This window comes from Canis aureus, chromosome 15, assembly GCF_053574225.1.
Source record: "Canis aureus isolate CA01 chromosome 15, VMU_Caureus_v.1.0, whole genome shotgun sequence".
NCBI classification, from domain to species: Eukaryota; Metazoa; Chordata; class Mammalia; order Carnivora; family Canidae; genus Canis; species Canis aureus.
This window is the reverse complement of record NC_135625.1, coordinates 48,742,269-48,762,582: the sequence shown is the minus strand read 5'-3', so window position 1 is coordinate 48,762,582 and position 20,314 is coordinate 48,742,269. Positions and strand designations below refer to the sequence as shown.

The following is a 20,314-nucleotide window of genomic DNA, read 5'->3' as shown; positions in this document are numbered from 1 at the left end:
GGATCCAACCCTGAACACTCATGAATCCATGATAATTTTTAAAACTGATCTGTAGGAATATTTGGAAAGTATTTGTACTTACTTCATACTGTCCAACGCGGTTGAATAAGACCGTTTTTATATTAGCAAATTCTTCCCATTAGACCATACATAAATAGTCGTCAAAGATGTAAGGTATTTATCACTTACTCAGCTAACCATAAATTGATCTTTCTTTGCTGCTTCAGGAAGCTCTTTGGCACAGTCAGTGCCTGTCATCATTGACTTGAAGCATTGATTCATGGGAGGAAAAAAGAAAGTTATCCCAAAACGAACCATAGTGATAGCTAATTCCACTTTTCTTGCTTTATTGCTGAGGAAACCAAGGCACAGAGCTGTTAATGACTTAGGTAAACCACAGAGCCAGTCAGTAGTAGCAGCAGCACCAGACCCCATGCCATCTGGCCACCATACTGGTGTTTCTGTGAACACCATTCTTCTCACATGTGTCCCAATTAGCATAATGGCTGGCCATGGAAAGTTTTGTGTGCTTGGCACAATGTACCCAAAGCAAGAGCCAAAAAAAAGAAGAAGAAGAAGGAGAAGGAGAAGAGAAGGAGAAGGAGAAGGAGAAGGAGAAGGAAAAAAAGAAAAAAGAAAAGAAAAGAAAAGAAAAGAAAAAGAAAAAGAAAAAGAAAAGAAAGAAACCTGGAAGATTTACTAAGGAAAAAGGGGAATGACAAAGCTCAGAAGACACATTTTCATTCCCAGAAGTTTTGTCCATTTCATGCACACCAGTTACATAGGTTCACAAACAAAATGGATCATGTTTGTGTGAGAATATACAAGATGGTGGTTTGGGCCACTCATCTTACTACTCCTACTACTAATGGTAGTAGATGCAAATCTACCATTAGATTTGCGTGCTAATGATGAGTTGCTGTTACAAAAATGAGTCAACAAGAGACCTACAATTAGGAGTTTATCCCATATCCAACATGTAAATGCATGCTAATTATAAGAATGGGAGCTACAGTAATCATTTAAATTGTAGGTGATCCCAATCCTGTACATTCCGCACTCAGTATAGTGGAGAGTTTAATACCTCAAACATGGAACAGCAGTTGTCTACTTCAATTCTGTCCAACAACAAAAGAGCCAAAATGGCAGCAGAAGGTGGGGCAAAGGCAGAGAGGATCAAAAAATTTTTCAAAAAAGGAGCAACACTTCTTACAAAGCACTATCTTCAGGAAATGTGGTGCCAAAGAAGTCAGCAACTTTTTTCTCTCCCAAGGAGACAAAGTAGGATCATCCCTGTTCGTAAACAGTCATATTCAAAGAAAAATGAGCCGAGACATCTGGCTAAATGTTATATTTGCTTTCACTTCCACTAATTTTTTTCCCAAAAGAAGGTATTAGATCACATTAGACAGCTATTGGATGATAATAAAGTGCTCTAAACCACCTTTTAAAAAGCCACCTATTGTATACTTTGTTGCTGTCAGTCCCTACCTGGACATGAATCTAAGGAATTCAGAAACAGAGTAATATCCATCCTGCCTGGTTTATTTCTCAATAGAATCATTAGAATGTCAGGGAGCAGCACCTTCATCCTCTGCCTCATGTCCTTAAGACAAGTTCTGACTTTCACCTTGCCTTTCACCTTTCACCTTTTCACCTTAATCCAATACAATTATCAAGCAGCTGCTGTATGCCTTAAGGTGCTAAGGAATCAAATAATTGGAGGTCCAGCCTTGAGGCACTTGTGTTGAGGGGAGGAGTACCCTTACCAGAAATGTCATTTCATGTGATTAGTGCCATTACTGAGATGTGTGCAGGGGGGTGGGAGGACCAGGTAATCCTCTGTGTGCTAAGAACTTTGCTGGAACTGACTGTATTTATTTGAATAAGGCATCGTCCTTGACCTTGGGGAAGTCACGGATGTGTGGTGAGACTCTACCTAACAAAAATTCATAGATTTAGGACCTGAAGCCTCCTCTAAAAGTCCAGTTCACTGTTTTCTTTCTCAGTATCAGAGCCACCACCCATTTTTCAGGTAAAAATGTTAAGACCCTTTATACATCTTATCCAAAAGCACATAGTTAATTAGGGGCCCAAGCAGGGCTAGAATCAGGATTTTTTCCACACCTGAATTCTCCAGGTGCCTGTGAATACCACTCTTGCTATCTCTTGTGCACGGGAACAGACTAACATTTTTGCTGATGGTTTTCCTCAAATGCTCCCTCCACAGACATGTATACTGAGCCCTAGTGAAGCTCTAGACACAAGAGGGCACTGCAGCCCTGCATGTTAGTACCTGCCTTTCTGGGCCTGCTGTGGGGTTGGTGCAGTATGGGTCACTTCCCAGAGTCTGCTGCCCGCTTCAGTGTGTAAATCACACCACCTGTCCTGAATCTGTCCACCACCCAGTGGGGGCCACAAACAGTCATCCAAACCAAGAAAGAGGTCTTTCTCCAGTGCTCACTATCTACCAGATACCAACTGTAGGTTAGGCAGGTGATGGGCTCTTGAGGGCCCTGCCCTCAAGTAGCCCAAGGTCTAGTGACATTAACCATTCGTGACACCCATCTAGGGAACAAGCAGGGGAAGGGAGCCAGCAAGAGCCTCAGCTGGGATGGGCTACATCACCCACATCATAGAGCTTACTCTCAAGAAGACAAACACCCTGAGCTGGAGAACAATAAAGGGCAGAATGTAGCAAATTACTTGAGAAAGACTATAAATGCTATAGGTAGCCAGGAAACAAAGCATTTGGTAACTGGTAAAAATGGGGAGGAAGAAGAGCAGGTGGACATTCACCAAGGAGGAAGCAACAGGAAGTGGCTTCCTTGTGCCTTGGCTGCCTTAGCTATGAAACTGAGATAATAGTACCTGCCTGTTAGGGTTGTGATAAACATTAACTTATTTGTTATTCACAAAGCCCTCGTAGCAGAACCTAGTGGTGGTGGAATGGATGATGTTATTGTTGATGATGATGATGACAGTGTTATTGATAACTATGATGATGGTGATCATTGGTGATGTGATTGTGATGGTGATGACGTTGATGATGATATTGATGACAATGGTTCTGCTATTCATTGTTAATGATGTTGTTGAGGATGATGACAATATTATGAATGATTATGATGGTGATAATGGTGATGATGATGGTGTTGCTTCTTATAATATTGCTGTTTTCCATCATTGATGATATTATTGATGATGATGATGATGATGCTGTTATTGATGATTATAATGATGGTGATAATGGCGATGTGATTGTGATAATGATGACATTGTTGATGATGGTGCTATTGATGACAGTGGTTCCATTATTCATTGTTAATGATGTTATTGTTGATGATACTGATGACAGTGCTATTGATGACTATGATGATGATGATGGTGTTGATGATGATGATGGTGTCGATGATGATATTACTGTTGTTGCCCTAGGTCTGACTCATACCTGAGAGGTGGGGCCTTCAACTATTGTCACCTTTTCCCTGTAATAGTGGAGAGTAGTTCTACCTCTTGTTTCTGATGACTGGTGATGAGAATGTACATAGAAGTCAGTTATTTTTTTTAAAGATTTTATTTATTTATGAGAGACAGAGAGAGAGAGAGAGGCAGAGACACAGGCAGAGGGAGAAGCAGGCTCCATGCAGGGAGCCCGACATGGGACTGGATCCCGGGTGTCCAAGATCAGGCCCTGGCCTGTCAGTTATTAATAGCTATTGCGCTTCTATTTTGTGCAAAAACTAGGCCAAAATGACCAAACTTTATCACAGACTACATCTGTAGATAAAGGATTTTTATTTACTTTCTGGGTATAAGAAGCAGTTGATTGTGGTCTTCATGGTTAGCAGAAGTGGATATTGAAGATCTGGGTCAGGATCTGAACTTTTGTATATGGCGTGGAAGGTGTGCACATCTTCATACTGATGGCAAGAGGGAGTCTGTCCTCAGAGCAGTCTGTCCTCACCCCAGATAGACCACCTCAACTGTTTCCGAATTGTAACAAAATGAAGAAACATGCAGATGATAAATATTACTTTGCCTGGGCAGCCAAATCCCCACACTACCCTCAGATCTTAAGCATAGCATCAAACTTCTGTCTCCCTTGAATTCCCAGTTGCTACTAAAGGCTGTATACATTATTAATAATTATTAATAACATCTTCCATCTATTTCACTCTTGCAATGACCAAGAACTGCAAAGAACATCTACTTCATTTAGTCCTTATAAAGGGCATAGCTGTCTACATTTTACATGTGAGGAGACCACGGCTCAGAAACTGGGGTCACGTGGTTTTACATGAGTGAGCTCAGACAAGATGAACACTATGCTTTTAACCAAAATAAAGTTTTATGTAGCCATTGCAAAAATGATCATCATTTGTGGACCTGGAAACAGAAGAGCCCCTTTTTTCTTTTATGTGATTTGGAGCCATTGTCTATATACAGTCACAGCAGGATTCTAAGGAGAGCACACTCAGCATAACTGCCACAGGGCACAAGTGCCCAGAGGGAGTTTGTTCTGATGGTGACCTGCATCTGTGCCTTGTCACTGGCCTTGGGGAATCTCAAAATTAAGCTAAGTAACATGGATATGAAAAAGTTTCTTTGGGGGAGGGGAAGGAGGGAATGCCTTATGCAAACAGGGTCAGTGTGTAGGGTATGCGGCTTTTCTGACAAGAAAGCAAGACCTACCTCTAGGTCCCTATTGTGCATTGAATTTCACCCCCGCCCTCCAAAAAATATACTGAAGTCCTAACCCCCAGTACTTTCGAATGTGACTTTTTTTGGCAATAGGATTGCTGTATATGTAATTAATTGAGATGAAGTCCTCCTGGAATAGGGTGGGCCCTTAATCCAATGACTGGTGTCCTTATAAGAAGAGAGAAAGAGACAGACACAGGAGACAGAAGATGCCATGTGACAGCAGAGGCAGGTAGTGCAATGCTGTGTCTGTAGACCAAGGAGCACCAGGGGCTGCTGGCCACCACCGGAAGTGGAAGGAACCTCCTGAGCAAGTCTCAGAGGGGGCCTCGCCCTGCTGACACCTAGGTCTGAGACTCCCAGCCTCCAGACTGTGAGGCAGTGAATTCTATTGTCCTAATCCCACAAGTTGGTGGAAATTTGTTATGGCAGCCGTGGGAAACCTATACAGTCCTCAAGTAGAGACTCCTCCAAACCCTTCCTCAACCATCAAAAATCCCACTCCAACTTATTACCTCAGAGCAGTGGTTCTCAAAGAATTGCGCACGGGCTCAGCTAGACCTGCACATTCACAGGTCCCATCACAAATCTGTGAATTAGAAACTGTGGGGTGGCACCTGCCAGACTCTGCCTTCTGGACCCTCCCCATGATCCTGGCACAGCTGGCATTGTTGGATAGGGAGTGTGTGAAAAGCCATCTCCTTGCTTCCAGGATGTGCTTCTCACACTCTTGGTAAGACTCTCCCCATCTCTGTAAAATCTTGTTTAAAGCAGTGGTTCATCTCGATGTCATTGGTGTCTCAAAATCCGTGAAAAATAGTCAAGCACAACGCCCCTCCACTACACCTGTGAATACTGTCTTGTTTAAAAAGCTGCAGCGGAGGTAAAAGCAATGCCTGGTGCCCTGTGATTTTAAAGAAGCTGTGTCCTGGCCAGGGGGAGTGTCATGAGCTCCTCGAAGCACACCATGTGACCTTCACAGATGCTCCCTGGGAAGGCTTACACCCCCTACACCCCCCACCCCACCCCCGGTTCACGTCTGAGGCGCCCACGTCAGCCGAGGCCCATCCTCCGGGCCTGCTCCTGCTGAGTTACTGAGGCCTTCATCTCTGCCCCTTCTGCTCGTCTTGCGGGAGGTCCCGAGGCTCTGCTGCTAAGATGTACCCCTTGCTTAGTGAGGGGACCCCCCGACCGAGGGAGGTAATGCATTCGGTTGGCTTGTTTCCTTCTGTCTCTTCTGGAAGTCTTTTCCTACGTAGCACGCCGATTCCCTCACCCCCGGTCCCAGCCCGCTTGGGGAACTGAGCCTTCAAATAAAAATAATGTGCAGCTGGGGGGCTGGTATTGCAGAGAGAACATCTGTTCGGTCACACTTTAACAACACAGCTACTAAAGCAGGAGAAAGTTAATTAAAAGTGTCACTCATGTGGCTGTTCAAATTACATTTTCTACTTCTTCTCCACAGAGCATTCACGGATGTGTTAGAAAGTATTTTGTTGTGGTGTTCTACATCATTAATTTTGTTTAAGTTACTCTAAATTGCTCACTGACATGACAAAGTCGAGGAAATTGGGGGGAAGAGATTTTATTTTTATAGTTTTTAAAAATAGAGTTTTAGTAACACACTGTGGGTCAGTGTGGACAACACACATTCATATGCATGCATGTGAGAACATACACACACACATGCACAGATACATGTGCATACATACAGGTGTGCACACTCCCACACATGCATACATGCATAGAGATGCACATGCATACATACAGGTGGGCACAGTCATGCACATGCAAGCTCATGCACAGACGTGCAGATTCACATACACACAAATGCACACACATGCGCTCATGTACATACACACAGATGCACATGCATGCATACAAGTGCATACAGATGCACATGCATACATGTAGATGTGCACGCACTCAAATGCATGCACACAATCCTCACATGCACACACACAAAATTCACTCTGTTTTTGTAAAAGTATCACTGCTCTTTCTCTTCTCTCCCCGGTGTTGTTGTTTTCTAGAACAATGATTACCCAAGTTCCAACATCTGTGTTCATTTCTTTTTCTCACTTCTTTTTCTGTCATTACCATCCCAAAGCAAAGAATGACTTTTATATTCAAAAATTCCCCAAGAGATCTTTCTGTTTTAATAAATGTGTTAACATTTATTAATGTTAACATTAAAAAAAACATAAAAAAACATATTAAACATTAAAAAAATGTTTAGTCAAAGGTGCTCCATTTGCTGGGAGCCTGATGTGCCATGCTCCTGAAAACCTTGCCCTCCAGGGCTTGGGGTTTAGCTTGCTGAAATGGTATATGCTCACAAAGACAATAATTCAAGGAGAAAGCAGTCAGTATAATAAAAGCAGTAAAATAATTATTAAATAATTCACAGGGGCATCTGGGTGGCTCAGTGGTTGAGCGTCTGTCTGCCTTTGGCCCAGGCCATGATCCTGGGATCCGGGGATCGAGTCCGGCATTGGGCTCCCTGCATGGAGCCTGCTTCTCCCTCTGCCTGTGTTTCTGCCTCTTTCTCTGTGTTTCTCTTATTCTCATGAATAATACATGAATAAATAACTAAAATCTTTAATAACAATAATAATTCACAAAATTGAGGACTTCTGGCTGGAGGATGTTGGGAATATTTTTAGACGAATAGAATGTTGGGGCAGAAGGAAGTTTAAAGATCCTCTAATCCCAGCATTTTATAATGGTTTTAAGCCACAGGGTCCTTTATTCAAAAGGAAGCTCACTTGGATGTCCAGCATGGAATTAGCAGTTCTCAAGAGGCTCTCAGGAACTCCCTTTGAAAACCTCAGATCCAGTTCTATTGCCTTATTTTGCAGATTAAATAAAAGTGGGGGCGAAAAGGTTAAGTCACAAGAAGAGTCCACTTGAAGGAAATAAAAACCAGTGGTAGCGAGAGCCTGTGTGTAAGTAACAGCATGGGAAGTGTGCTTGGCTTGCTCAACTCGACATTTTGGAAGTATCTCTGTGCAAAACACTTGTAACACCAGCCTGCCTCAGATACTGAATAGCTGTAAACTTATCCAATGAGAGGACAAGTGCTTGGAAGACTCTCAAATACCCCTTAGAATATGATCTTTCTGTGGCAGATGCCTAAGAAATCTAGAACCCTTTCCTTGCTAATAGGCTAGGCTATGGACAGTTGATGCAGCTGACAAACTTGCAATTCCTTCATTACAGAATTTAGCTCTAGATTATCTTTTTCACTTTCTAAAAACCAAAGCTAGTCTTTAAGACAGACAACTGGCAACTTTGGGGTCATTCAAAAGAATGTGCCAAGCCTCTGAACTGAGTCCACCCAGCTTCACAAGTTCCCAGGGGAAGCATCCAATCAATGAATTCTGTATCCATCATTTAACCAGAAAATATCAACTGGCCACTTACTGTGAATAAGACACTGTACATGTCCCTCCATGGGATATGAAGTTGTGTGTAAGAGAGTCTCCTAAGTGCCAAATATAGAAGACGAAATGAGACATAGGTATTCCGTTGGCGCTTGGATCAGAACGTAATCTGAGCTTTGGCTGAAACTCATCACAGGACCTCTGGAATCACAATGAGATGACAAGCATTGTCAATCAGTCTGAGAGACCTGGTGGTACCCAGAGCTGCCGTGGGGATCCTGGCTCAGCTAAGCTGGGCACAAATGCAACAGCCCCTGTACACTGCCTCATGTTTCCCATAGTTTGGCTACTCTGGCAAAACTAACAAAGCTGAGCTCCTTCCTTCGTACTTGGTAGTCTGTGAATTATGCCAAACCTCTCAAACCTTCACCCAAGCTTCATGCCCACAGGGCATATAAAGGATGCTATGTCTTCAACACAGGTGATCCCTGAAACCTGAAGCTGTCTGACTCAACCACCCTGAGACACTAGCTGAATTTCGAGCCCTTGTGTCAGACACCAGCCCTGAGTGTCACTCCGTCTCCAGAGCAAGAGTTTACACATGACCGTGAAAAGTTAACATGACATGTTTCACCGTCGTTTGCGAGTTGATTTCTGTGAACCCCACTGAGCAATGCCACGTAGGCTTCAGCATGGAAGTGTGATCTCTTCCGAGGTCCCAGGACACACAAAATTCAGCTGAAGCAAAACCCAATGCTGTGGGGCATGGCAGGCAGGCCCTTGAACACCAGGTTTGCCATGTGAGCGATGGCAAGCTTTCAAAATCAAGCGGCAGCAAAATCTGTGTGCAGCATGGAAGTGCTTCTTGAGGACAAATATTTTGACATTTTAATCATCTGCGGTGGCGCTGGGAGTTTGGCCAGCCCCCCATTTGTCAGTACGATGGTGTCACCTCAGTGCATGAACTCTGTGTGTCGGGCTTGCACAATGCGTGAGCTGGCAGAGAAAGAGATGCGGATTTCGGGCCCCCTCCTGCCAGAGCCTTCCTCTCAGTCACCCTGCTGGCGGCTGTTCTCCAAGGCCACCAACGAGAGCTCACGAGAGGCGCGGGGAGGTGGCGGCGCTGCCCCAGCCCTATTGTCCGCACGCCATGGGTTTAGCCCTGCTTGGAAATTATCTGTCACATAAACATCCTCCGAAGAGGTAGAGGAGAGGGATGAAGACCAGCACGGTCTCTGTGAATTTTTCCACTTGTTCTGATGACTTTTTCCTTTTCCAGTGTTGTGTCCTTTTTAATTACTTTGTTTCAATCTGCGAGCGTCTCCTTTGCCCCACCTGGGCGAGCAGGTGTAAATTAACATTCTGACGGGAATGGCCCTGAAAACCAGAAACACAAACCTGGAGATGGTTCTGGTTGCAAGTCTGTGCTGCGTGATTCACATCTTTACCTTTTGTAACTTGAATGTTCTACCTCTGGCTGCACGCACAGTATATAATCAAAACTACCATCCGTGTTGCTTGCGAATTCCCTTGCTTTGATTTATTTATTTCCCCTTAGGAACAATCTACATTTGGGAGTCATGTATCTAACTTAAGCCACAATGGTCTCTGTCCCTCCCCGAAGTTTCTTAAGAGCCCATTGTTGTTTTTGTGGCAGTTGTGTCTTTGTGAGCAAAGGCTGAACGAATAGAACTAGCCTCCCCTGGCTGCGAGCACACGGCCCTGCACCTAGCTTTGAAGATCAGCACTCTTGGGGCTTGTCCCAAGGGCCTGCCAGGCAAGACACGGCTTACCTACCAAGGACTTCAGAAATATCAGGACAGGACAAAGAGAACCATCATAAATGTGTCTGTGTACATACACACATGCCCCGTGCGCAGGCGTGAGCATCTGGCAACAGGCATGCAATAGACACGCACGTACAGATGTGGATATTGACTATTTCCCCCAGGCACAGAGAGGAATTTTTTTTTAATTTATTTATGATAGTCACACAGAGAGAGAGAGAGAGAGAGAGGCAGAGACACAGGCAGAGGGAGAAGCAGGCTCCATGCACCGGGAGCCCGACGTGGGATTCGATCCCGGGTCTCCAGATCGCGCCCTGGGCCAAAGGCAGGCGCCAAACCACTACGCCACCCAGGGATCCCCCAGAGAGGAATTTATGGTGAAATCTAACTGTATGGTTTCAAAAGTAGGTCCTGTGTCCCCATACGAGACAGAACTGGCCAGACCCCGGAAGGGTTGGCTGAGAAGGAGCAGAGAAGTGATCCTCACTCTCCTCTACCCTCCTTGGCTTCCACTTCAGGTTGGAGATATACTTTCCTTCATGGGTCTGATTCCCCCTCTGCTAACTGTCCCTGTCTGCACGTCAGAGGGAGGCTCCTGTCTGTAGTTCCCACCTCGAGAACAGGGCATGCCAGCCTCACAGAGTGCCAGGAAACTGAGGCAGTGTCTCTCCAGCACTCCGCACAGTGCCCGGCTGATAGGAGGGCCACAAGTGCTGGCAGCTGCCTCCATTACTCTTGCTAAGAGCAGACCTTGACAAGCCTGTCTTCTGCACATGAGACCCAGAAAGGAAGAGTTGCAGGTGCACAGCTGGAACCACGAAGTGACCGGGGGCACAGCTGTGCCCAGAGCAGGCTTCCCGAACATGTCCCTACACGTGGGAGTCAGCTTGCCAACCTGTGAACCACGCGCCTCCTGGTGCTCGTGCTTCCTGTGCAGCATCAAAGCACATTTTGGAGCGTATCTGTCTTATGTGTGTATACTGGACTCTGAGTCCCTGACGGCAAGTACTTTGTCTATCCCTGACTATTTCCCCCAGACCTGGCAGCATGCCCCGCACGTGGTGGCACCCCTATATATGTTTGCTGAATTGAGTTACATGCAGAGTTAAGAGACCATGAACAGGAGTGGTCAGAAGCATAGCAGTTGAGCAGAGTCCTCTAAGGTTCTGGTTGCCTGTAAAGCAGAGAGCTAAGACTTTCCAGATTTCTTCACCCGGCCTGTGTGCAGATAACAGAGAGACAGTGCCTTCCAGGCAGCAGTGACTACATAGCCAGAGCTTCATATTGCACAAAGCAACTCATTTAATCAGTGAGCTGCTGGCTGGATGTGCATTAGATTTTTCAGAAGAAGAGGAAAGAAAATGTGTGTAAAATTTCAGTGAAACCCTTCTTAAGGTTCATTAGTAAAACCATTCTTGTTTAAAATGGGCTGAAGGATGGCACCTGGGTGGCTCAGAAGTTGAGCGTCTGCCTTCAGCTCAGAACGTGATCCTGGGGTCCTGGGATCGAGTCCCACATTGGGCTCCCCACAGGGAGCCTGCTTCTCCCTCTGCCTGTGTCTCTGCCTCTCTCTGTGTGTCTCTCCTGATTAAATATATAAAATCAATCAATCAATCAATAAAATGAATGGGTGTAAGGATCTCCCTTTTACCTATAATCACTCCCAAAATCATGCATATGCTGTGTTTTTGGCATGTCCCTTCTTTTCTAAAAGAAATATTAGGTAAACACTAACCCAGGCCTAATCAAAATACATAAAGTCTAAATATTTTATTCCAAATTGAGAATCTCCTACTTTTCTTTATTTCTTATGAGAAATTTCTTTGTAATGTAGGTGTTTTCCTAAATTATCTGCCAATTTTCAGGAGCCTCACCATCACAGAAATTTGAAAACCATTTGGGTCATCTTAAAACGCACATAGAGCAGTGTTTCTGGACCACCGGGCCAGGGGAGCCAGCATGATGGCAGTTGGAGGAAGAGAGCCCGGCTCCTGGGTCACAGATGGCTGCCGGCACAGGGCCACCTGGTTCCCAGGAGAGGGGCTGACCTTCGGATGGGATCTGGAAGGTTGGAGGGGATTAGTTTAGAATCAATAGGTTTAAATTATACATAGGGGCTGCTCTTTAACTTCTGTGTTCTCCTGACATATAATTTTTCTCTGTTTTGTTTCTGTTGGGCTATCCTAAAGAATATTCGATATTACAGTAGTGGTGCCTGTGGCATGACTGTGATGTGGCTCTCGAGGAGGAGAACACAGTGCAGACCCAGTAGATGGAGACAGCTACCCTTGGCACTTAGAGAAAAGGTGGGGTGGGGGGGGTGGCTAAGTACCCACAGAGGGACGAGGACCTGAATTATAAAACACAGGGATGCAGCATGGTCTTAAGAGAGCCTTCCGTAGCTGATTTAAATTTGCTGCCTTGATCTGTCATGGCCAAGTATGTGCTTACCAGGTCTTTGTTCATCAGCCGTTAATCCACTCAGCAAACATGCTGTATATGGTGCTGACACCCAAATTCTGAATAGGCATAGGGGGTGGGGGGGAGACACAGATTGCCAGCCCAAGGATTTCAGGGAGAGTGTATGTGTGCCTGTCTGTCTGTCTGTCCACTGTTTGTCGGGGGTGTGGTGGGAGCCTGGTGGGAGCAGTTGCATTTTTTTACAATTACAGTTCAGTATGACAGCTGCTACCGTTGGTGCTAAGGGCACTTTTCTGAGTGACTTTTCGAAAGAACACCGGAGAAGCATCTGCAGCGACTTGGTAAAGAGCTGAACTCTTAAATGGCATAGGGACGAGCGACAGTGCAACTGCAGCAGACGAAGGGCAGGAAAGGGTGGATTGCAGGCGCTCACAATCACACCCACATAGTCACACGTGCACAGTCACACCCACATGCACACACAGTCACACACGCACACAGTCTGAGCCATACACACACAATCACACACACACTCACACTCATGCAATCACCACACACAGTCACGCACATACACAGTCACACACACACACACACACACAGTCACACACACAATCACCAGTCACACATGCACACAATTACAGCCAATCACACCTACACACATAATCACACCCACATAGTCACAGGCACACAGTCATACACAATCACAGTCACACTCACACATAGACACACAACACAGCCACGCCCACAGTCACAATCACTGTCATACACACATAATCACACCCACATGCACAAAATGAAAATGTCAAATAAGCATGAAAAGATATCCCACTTCACTCAAAATTCAAAAATTTTTTTTTAAAAGATATTTTCTTTTTTTTTTTTTTTAAATATTTTATTTATTTATGACAGATACAGAGAGAGAGAGAGGCAGAGACACAGGCAGAGGGAGAAGCAGGCTCCATGCACCGGGAGCCCGATGTGGGATTCGATCCCGGGTCTCCAGGATCACGCCCTGGGGCAAAGGCAGGCGCCAAACCGCTGCGCCACCCAGGGATCCCTCAAAATTTTTAATTAAATAAATACCACGATAGAGTAACTGCCCGTCGGAGTGGACAAAAACAAATATTTTTCTAAGTTCTAATATAGGACTCCCCCCCTTACACCATAAGTTAGAAAGCACAGAGACAGTATGTACGGGTGCTAGAGGGGGTGGACTGCTGTTCCCAGTGTCTCACATACACCCCACCCCTTGGAGACCCTCTCACCACCATGTGACCCTCAGCTCCCCCTCATGGAAGCTCCCCTCAACTCTGCTGGCGGAAGGCACGAGAGCCAGCATAAACCACAGCCGGGCCTGGACGTTTTAGGGGCCCCCCTGCATCTCCCTTGCTCAGTTCCTTTTTGGGGTGAGCCAGTATGTTCCAGACGAGGGCGGCAGCTCCAGCCTGGATCCCAGAACTAGGACGCCACATAGCCAAGAACCCAGTAGGACTGCAGCTGACACGCTCACCAGGATGTAACATTAGCAAGAAATAAACTTCCATTGTTTTTAAGCACTGAATGCAGGGGTTTTGTGTTTGAAACCTCAAGCACGTCTAGTGAAAGCTGACCATGAGACCTCTTAACAAAGCAACTGCATTGCTGGGAACTCACTTAACTGGCAGACACAGTCTTAGCTGAGTGCAAAGACTTGAGTAAGAGGGTTTTCTGCAAAAAAAAAAAGGGGGGGGTTCTGCAATATCACTTATTTATGGTAACAAAAAGGAAAGGAAAACAGCCTAAACTTCCATCAGTGGAGAGGGCACCAAATAAATGATAATTTGTCCACATAAGAATATTATACATCTGGTAAAAATAGTTTCACAGCTTTTTAAAATTACTTATATAATTGTATATTACAGCATTTACCATTCTGCGATTTTGTATTTTCATGCAGCATGATAGTTTACAGTTCTGTCCACATCAATAGGTGTGTATTTGCTCACTCGTGTGCCTTGTGATCTTATCTTCTCTGTGGGGAAGGCACTGCATCAGCCTGCCCCCTCCTGCTCACAGCAAGCCGGCCACTGTTGCTCATAGTTGCTGCTCAGAACAGTCTACAAGTGTGCCTCCTCGTGTGCGTGCGTGGGCCTCTCTCTGCAGCGTTCCAGGCCTGGAGCTGTCGGGCCATGCAGCAGCATCGTCAATCAGAGCTGCGCCGACTCATGCCCCAAACACTTGCTACCTCACACGCTGCCATACGGCTCCATCCCTGGCTGCTGTATTACACCGTATGTGGCATAGACAGGATTATGAATGTGTACCCTGTAGCAGAATTACCTTTTAAATGTGCAAGGAGGTACCAAGGACTACCTTTAAAGTAAAAGTTGCCTCTGGGAAGGGAGCAGGCTCTGATCAGGAAAGGATGGGCAGGTGCCCTCAAGTCTGTGGTTTATATTTCATTTTTTTTTTTAAAGGGATCCCTGGGTGGCTCAGCGGTTGAGCACCTGCCCCTGGCTCAGGGCGTGATCCTGCAGTCTCAGGATCGACTCCCACGTCAGGCTCCCTGCATGGAGCCTGCTTCTCCCTCTGCCTAACATCTCTGCATTTCTCTCTCTCTCTCTCTCTCTCTCTTTGGGGGGGGGGGGCATATAAATAAGTTTAATTACCTACTACACCATTCAGATGGAAATGTAGGGTAAATGGATAGAAACAAAGGTCACAAACTTAGGAGACAGGCAGGCATTTTTAGACAACTTTAGGTTTACACATTCACCAGACTGAACTAATTCTTAACATTTAAAATAAAACTTTAAAACATTTTTACCACAATAAACAAAACAATGTATTAAAATTGACTTCCAGAAATGACCCAATTACTTTGTAAACATGATTTAATTTTCTTCACATTTCTTTAAATGTCAAGTTTTCTCTGGCAAATTTATTCAAAATACTAAATTTTCATTTTAGAACTTATTTTACATTGCAGAGTGCCCTAAATTGACATTCATCAAGACACCCTTCTCTAAGCCCTAATGGTTTCTACCTTCCTTTTAAGATGTATTAAGTAAACTTGTCATTCTCAAAAATATTCCGGAGAAAAAATTATGAATTAAACACTCATAAATTCTTCATTTCTGTTATAGTGTAGCAATTTATCATCTAACCCACAGTGGTCTATCAACTGAGTAAGGCTGAGTTTCTTGTTTTCCTCAGACATAGCTCACTGCAACTCATAAAGCAACAGCTGGCTACAGCTTCTCCACTTCTGTATTCACAACTGTAACTGAGACAGATCATTCTTTGATCTATACATTTTGACCAGTGTTAGCCTCCAAAGAAGATCTTTTTCTCAATCTGCTTCACCAATTTTGCTCTTTCTTCACTTAATCCTTGTTTGGAAAGATCCTCATTCACAAAGTCACTCTGGAGATCACTGCGTAACTCAGTATCAAGAGATTTAGATTCACAAGCACTAATACTCTTGAAGGTATTTTTCAAACATGTTCTTTCTTTCAATTGACTATGTGTTTAAAATTTTCTTGAAATTCTTAACAGTTTTCCTCTATTGAAGGTTCCTCAGGAAAAGTCTGATCGTTTTCTTCATTCTCTACTTTAACACATTTTACCGCACTATAACAGGAATTAAATGAAAATCTAGTTTTCCTTAATTGTTCTGTAAGTGTTGCACTCATTGGTTGTTTTCTTGAACTACTTGGACAGGGAGATGGTAGACTGGCACAGGCCCGTGCAGTGCTAGGTGAAATCACGGCTGGGTCGGATGGGCTTTCCATCTTGAAAATGAAATCTTGGTTTACTTCTTGAACCCTATAAAGCTGTGTGACTAGAACCAATGACCACTGAGTCCTAAGGAACAAGGAACAGGAGCACAGATAAATGTACGCCCGTCTGTGTCATTTAAGCAGCGAACTGACCCTTCCTCCACCATCTCCCAGAGTGCTGAAAACACCTCTCTCTGTGTATCTTTCATGAATAAATAAATAAAATCTTTTAAAAAACAAAAAAATTTTTAAAAAGTAAATAATTTTTTAAAAAACGGGGGTTGGTGGGATGCCTGGGTGGCTCAGCGGTTTAGCTCCTGCCTTCGGCCAGGGCATGATCCTGGAGTTCTGGGATCGAGTCCCACATCGGGCTCCCTGCAGGGAGCCTGCTTCTCCCTCTGCCTGTGTCTCTGCCTCTGTGTGTGTGTGTGTGTGTGTATGTGTGTGTGTGTATGTCTCATGAATAAATAAACAAAATCTTTAAAAACAAAACAAAACAAAAAACTAAGGCAACAGGGTGCAACCTTAAGATTTGCTAAAGCTTCCAATTTACATGCAAGTGTTTTTACGTTATTTGAATCTATTCACTTAAAACATCTACTTACCTGTAAATACGACCATGTACACATGGAGAAGCAGCGTAAGACATTTCAGACACATTTAGGTTGCTTCTGGGAAGCGAGAGTCAGAAGGGTGTTGCATGTGTAACTTTCTTCCTTTCGTTAGTGTTTGCATTTTTTTTTTTTAGAGACATATCAAGTTCATGAATTAAAAATTGAGGAGGGATGAGTTTCGAGTGTATGGATGAGATGAAAGAGTTCAAACTCTCAGAACCTGTGTTTTCTCATCTGTAAAATATGGTTAGAAGCATCTACTTTGTAGGGCTGCTGTAAGGGTTATGATTTATTCATATTAAACATCTTGCAGAGCACCTTTACATAGTAGGCACTAAATAAATAATAATTGTTTACATTATTAATAAAAATGTAGAATACGCTCTGTTTGCAAATTTACTCACCCTGAAATGTACAGTGAAAATAGATGCAATTTCTTTATTTCTCAATAAGTGATCTGTTCTTCCACATGAGCTCCCCACGGGGGTAAATGGATCTTCGAGCCAGGAAACTTAGTTTGATTCAATAATTTAAACCCACAGCCATGGTTTAAATCCTTTCAGTAACTGCTGTCTCTTTACATTTAAACACCTAGACTCTCAGATCACTGCTGCCCAGCTGCCCTCTCCCCACCTAGGGGATACACAGTCAGATTTAGCAAATGAAAATGCAAGACATCCAATTACATTCAATTCCAGGTAAACAACAAATAATTTTTTTTAAGTGCTAAGTCCCAAATACTGCACAGGACACATTTTTTTTATTTATTTATGATAGTCACACAGAGAGAGAGAGAGAGGCAGAGACACAGGCCGAGGGAGAAGCAGGCTCCATGCACCGGGAGCCCGATGTGGGATTCGATCCCGGGTCTCCAGGATCACGCCCTGGGCCAAAGGCAGGCGCCAAACCGCTGCGCCACCCAGGGATCCCAGGACACATTTATACTAAAAAATAAAACCAACGAACCAACACTATGATCTTTATCTGAAATTTGAATGTAACTGAACATCCTGCATTTGATTTGGGGGATCCTATCTAGTGGGAAGATGGTGCAGGGGGAACAAGGGCCTCTGGGCCTCCTGGACTTTGGATGTGCACTGGGCAGTTTCTGGGTGCATTCCCCGGGCAGTGGACAGGTTTGAGGTCTGTGGCTGGTGTGACCCACAGTCTGTCTCAGCTTAGTCGGGGCCTGCCTGAGCCAGCCCCATGTTGCTCCTCAATGGTGCTGAGGACCCTTTTGTCTTCCTGGCACATCCTCTTTGGGCCCTGGGCTGGGACCTGCACTCTGCAGCCACTGTGGCAGGGTCTCTTGGCCCTGAGTGTAGTGGGATCTATGGCAGGGTCCCTGGCTCTCAGTTGAACCGCTTGTCCTATGGCCCCAGAGAAGCACACAGGACTTATGATGATCCCAGGGCAGCTAAACACCAGCCATCCCTCTCCTCAGACAGGACATGTCCTGTAGCTCAGGTGTGGCTGCTCCAGTGAGCTCATAGCGTCCCAGGGTCCCCAGCCTGAAGCAGGGAGTGGGCAACACCCTGGTCACAGTGTCCCCGCTGTGGACTTATCTCCCCCTGCCCACCTGCCTCCTCTCTGCCTCCATTGTTGCCAGTCCCCCAGGGCCAAGGGGCAGCCCCTCTGCTCCCCGCTAGATGCTCGGTGATCACCACTCAGCACTCACTCCATGAATGTGTAATCAAGCAGCAACTCTATTACAAACACCATCCAGATGCTAGAAATAATGGCAGGAAGACCTCTCTTCTGGAGCTTACACTCTGATGCAGTTGAAGATGAGGAGCAAATACTGAAAATCCAAGTCACAAGGTCCCCGGAATGTGGCAGTGAGCTCTGTAAAGGGGAAAAGGAGTGGGGTGGGGAGGGGCTGGTAGCATGGTGGGGTCCGGCTAGGAGCTCTTTCCCGGGGGCTGGTTGGAGGAGGCGTTTCAGTAGAGACCTGAATGAAGAAAAACAACACCATGCCAGTGTCGGGGGCAGAGGGAGCGGAAGGTGCCCTTCAGCACCTGCAGAAGTCTCGCTGACTGCAACAGGCTGCATTCGCAAAGCGGGCAGAGGGGAGGTCAGAGAGGTCACCTGCCTCAGAGTATACTTCCAAAATGATACAAAAAATAACATGGAAAGCCCCTTTGGCTTTCTGGACTCTTGCTGGTGAGAATGAGGACATCGACCGACTGCAACCAGGGAGGGAGGGCCAGTCTGCCCGGAGCTGTACCTTCCCTCACACCTCCTGGCCTTGGACCCCCCGATGGCCTCCGATCCAGGAGCCGCAATCTGGCCTGACCTTGGAGGGACACGAAAACATGGACAAACGTTTGCAAAATGACCCTGCTAGGCTAGTAAGTGTTCACAAAATGTTACAGGAGGCCCGCAGAGGGGACGACCTCTCTGGGCAGAACCAAGTGCGGGACTGGGCCACTTGAGCCACTCACTCGAACTCGATGCACTGCATGGGATCGGTGTCAGCACGGGGACTGTAGAGTGACGGGGCAGGTGGACCATGGAAGGCTCAGCGGGATGCCGTCTGTGGTACTTCAGCAGTGGGGATGTGGGGAGTTCAAACCGGTTTCAGGGCTAGATAGACAGCCTGCAACAACCCGCGGGGCCAGTCTGGGTCCTGGGTCCACAAGTGTGCAAGCCATAAGGAAGGCTTGGACTCTGCTGTGTTTCAACAGCACTAACGGAACTCTTTCTTTTCTTCTCTGGCTTCTCCTCTCTGCCCACCCAGGTCCTGGCGTCCCCACGGTGACCGTGCACAACACAACGGATAAGAAAAGTAAGTGCCTTTGCTCTTTTCTGAAATCTTCCCGTCCCATGGGAGAAAGGAAGCCAAAGCTCTGTGAGGGAATCCGGCCTGCTTATTCCTATTTGGAGACTCAGAGATGGTGATGTCCCAGCGGCTCCCCTATGATCGCCGGTATCCATCAGTGTGATGGGCCCTCAGAGGCCAGCCGGATGCCCCGGCCCCACAGGTGCTGAGGCCCGGAGGCCACTGCGGCTGGACAGGGCCCCATCTGCGGCCTGAGCAGAGCCCACGGCCTTGGCTGCGCAGCCTGGCTCTCCCCTGGGGGGCCAAGTCTCAGGCACCCCGTGGGTGGGGGACCCCTTCATGGCACAAAGGGCTTCCCGTCCATGCCACTGCAGGGGTGAAACTCTCCAGAGTCTCTTGAGGACCTCCCAGCATATTTGTGCTTGAAGGGACCCCATGCAAGTTGACACGCATCCTCGTGTATGTAGGCGGAGGATCAGAAATGACGTGTCTGGTCCCAGGCAGACTCTCAGGAAAGCTGAGAATAAAGAGAACGTGCCCTCTGTCTCTCCATTCCTTGGTCCTGTCCCCGAGGAACCCTCTCAACCCCCTACTACTTCCCACTAGGGTACCACATGCCCTGCCAGGACCCTGCTCTGTATCATGCCTCCAAACAAAAAGTCAGACCTCAGACTTTTTGGCAGGAGTGACTCTGCACATCCCTCCATTATAAAGGCAGCCAAGTGTCAGAGACTCTGGTTCCTGTCCCAGTGGTGGGGCTTCAAGTGCAGCGGTCATGGGGCAAAGTGTGGAAGACAGGGTCTCCACTGTTCTGGTTAAAAAGAGGCCAAAAGGTTCAAAAATACATAAAACAGACTGA

General features: G+C 45.9%; 1 protein-coding gene and 1 pseudogene across 4 annotated transcripts in view; one reads left to right on the top strand and one right to left on the bottom strand.

Annotated features, from left to right (window-relative positions):
- Positions 1 to 20,314, top strand: part of DPP6 (dipeptidyl peptidase like 6) — an 823,115-nt gene that overhangs the window by 768,691 nt on the left and 34,110 nt on the right. For all 4 annotated transcript variants that reach the window (XM_077849559.1, XM_077849557.1, XM_077849556.1 and 1 more), the window contains exon 17: positions 19,414 to 19,461. In XM_077849559.1, coding sequence (XP_077705685.1) covers positions 19,414 to 19,461 — 48 coding nt within the window. The remainder of the gene's footprint in view (positions 1 to 19,413; positions 19,462 to 20,314) is intronic.
- On the bottom strand, positions 15,390 to 16,102 carry LOC144284694 (swi5-dependent recombination DNA repair protein 1 homolog pseudogene; annotated as a pseudogene).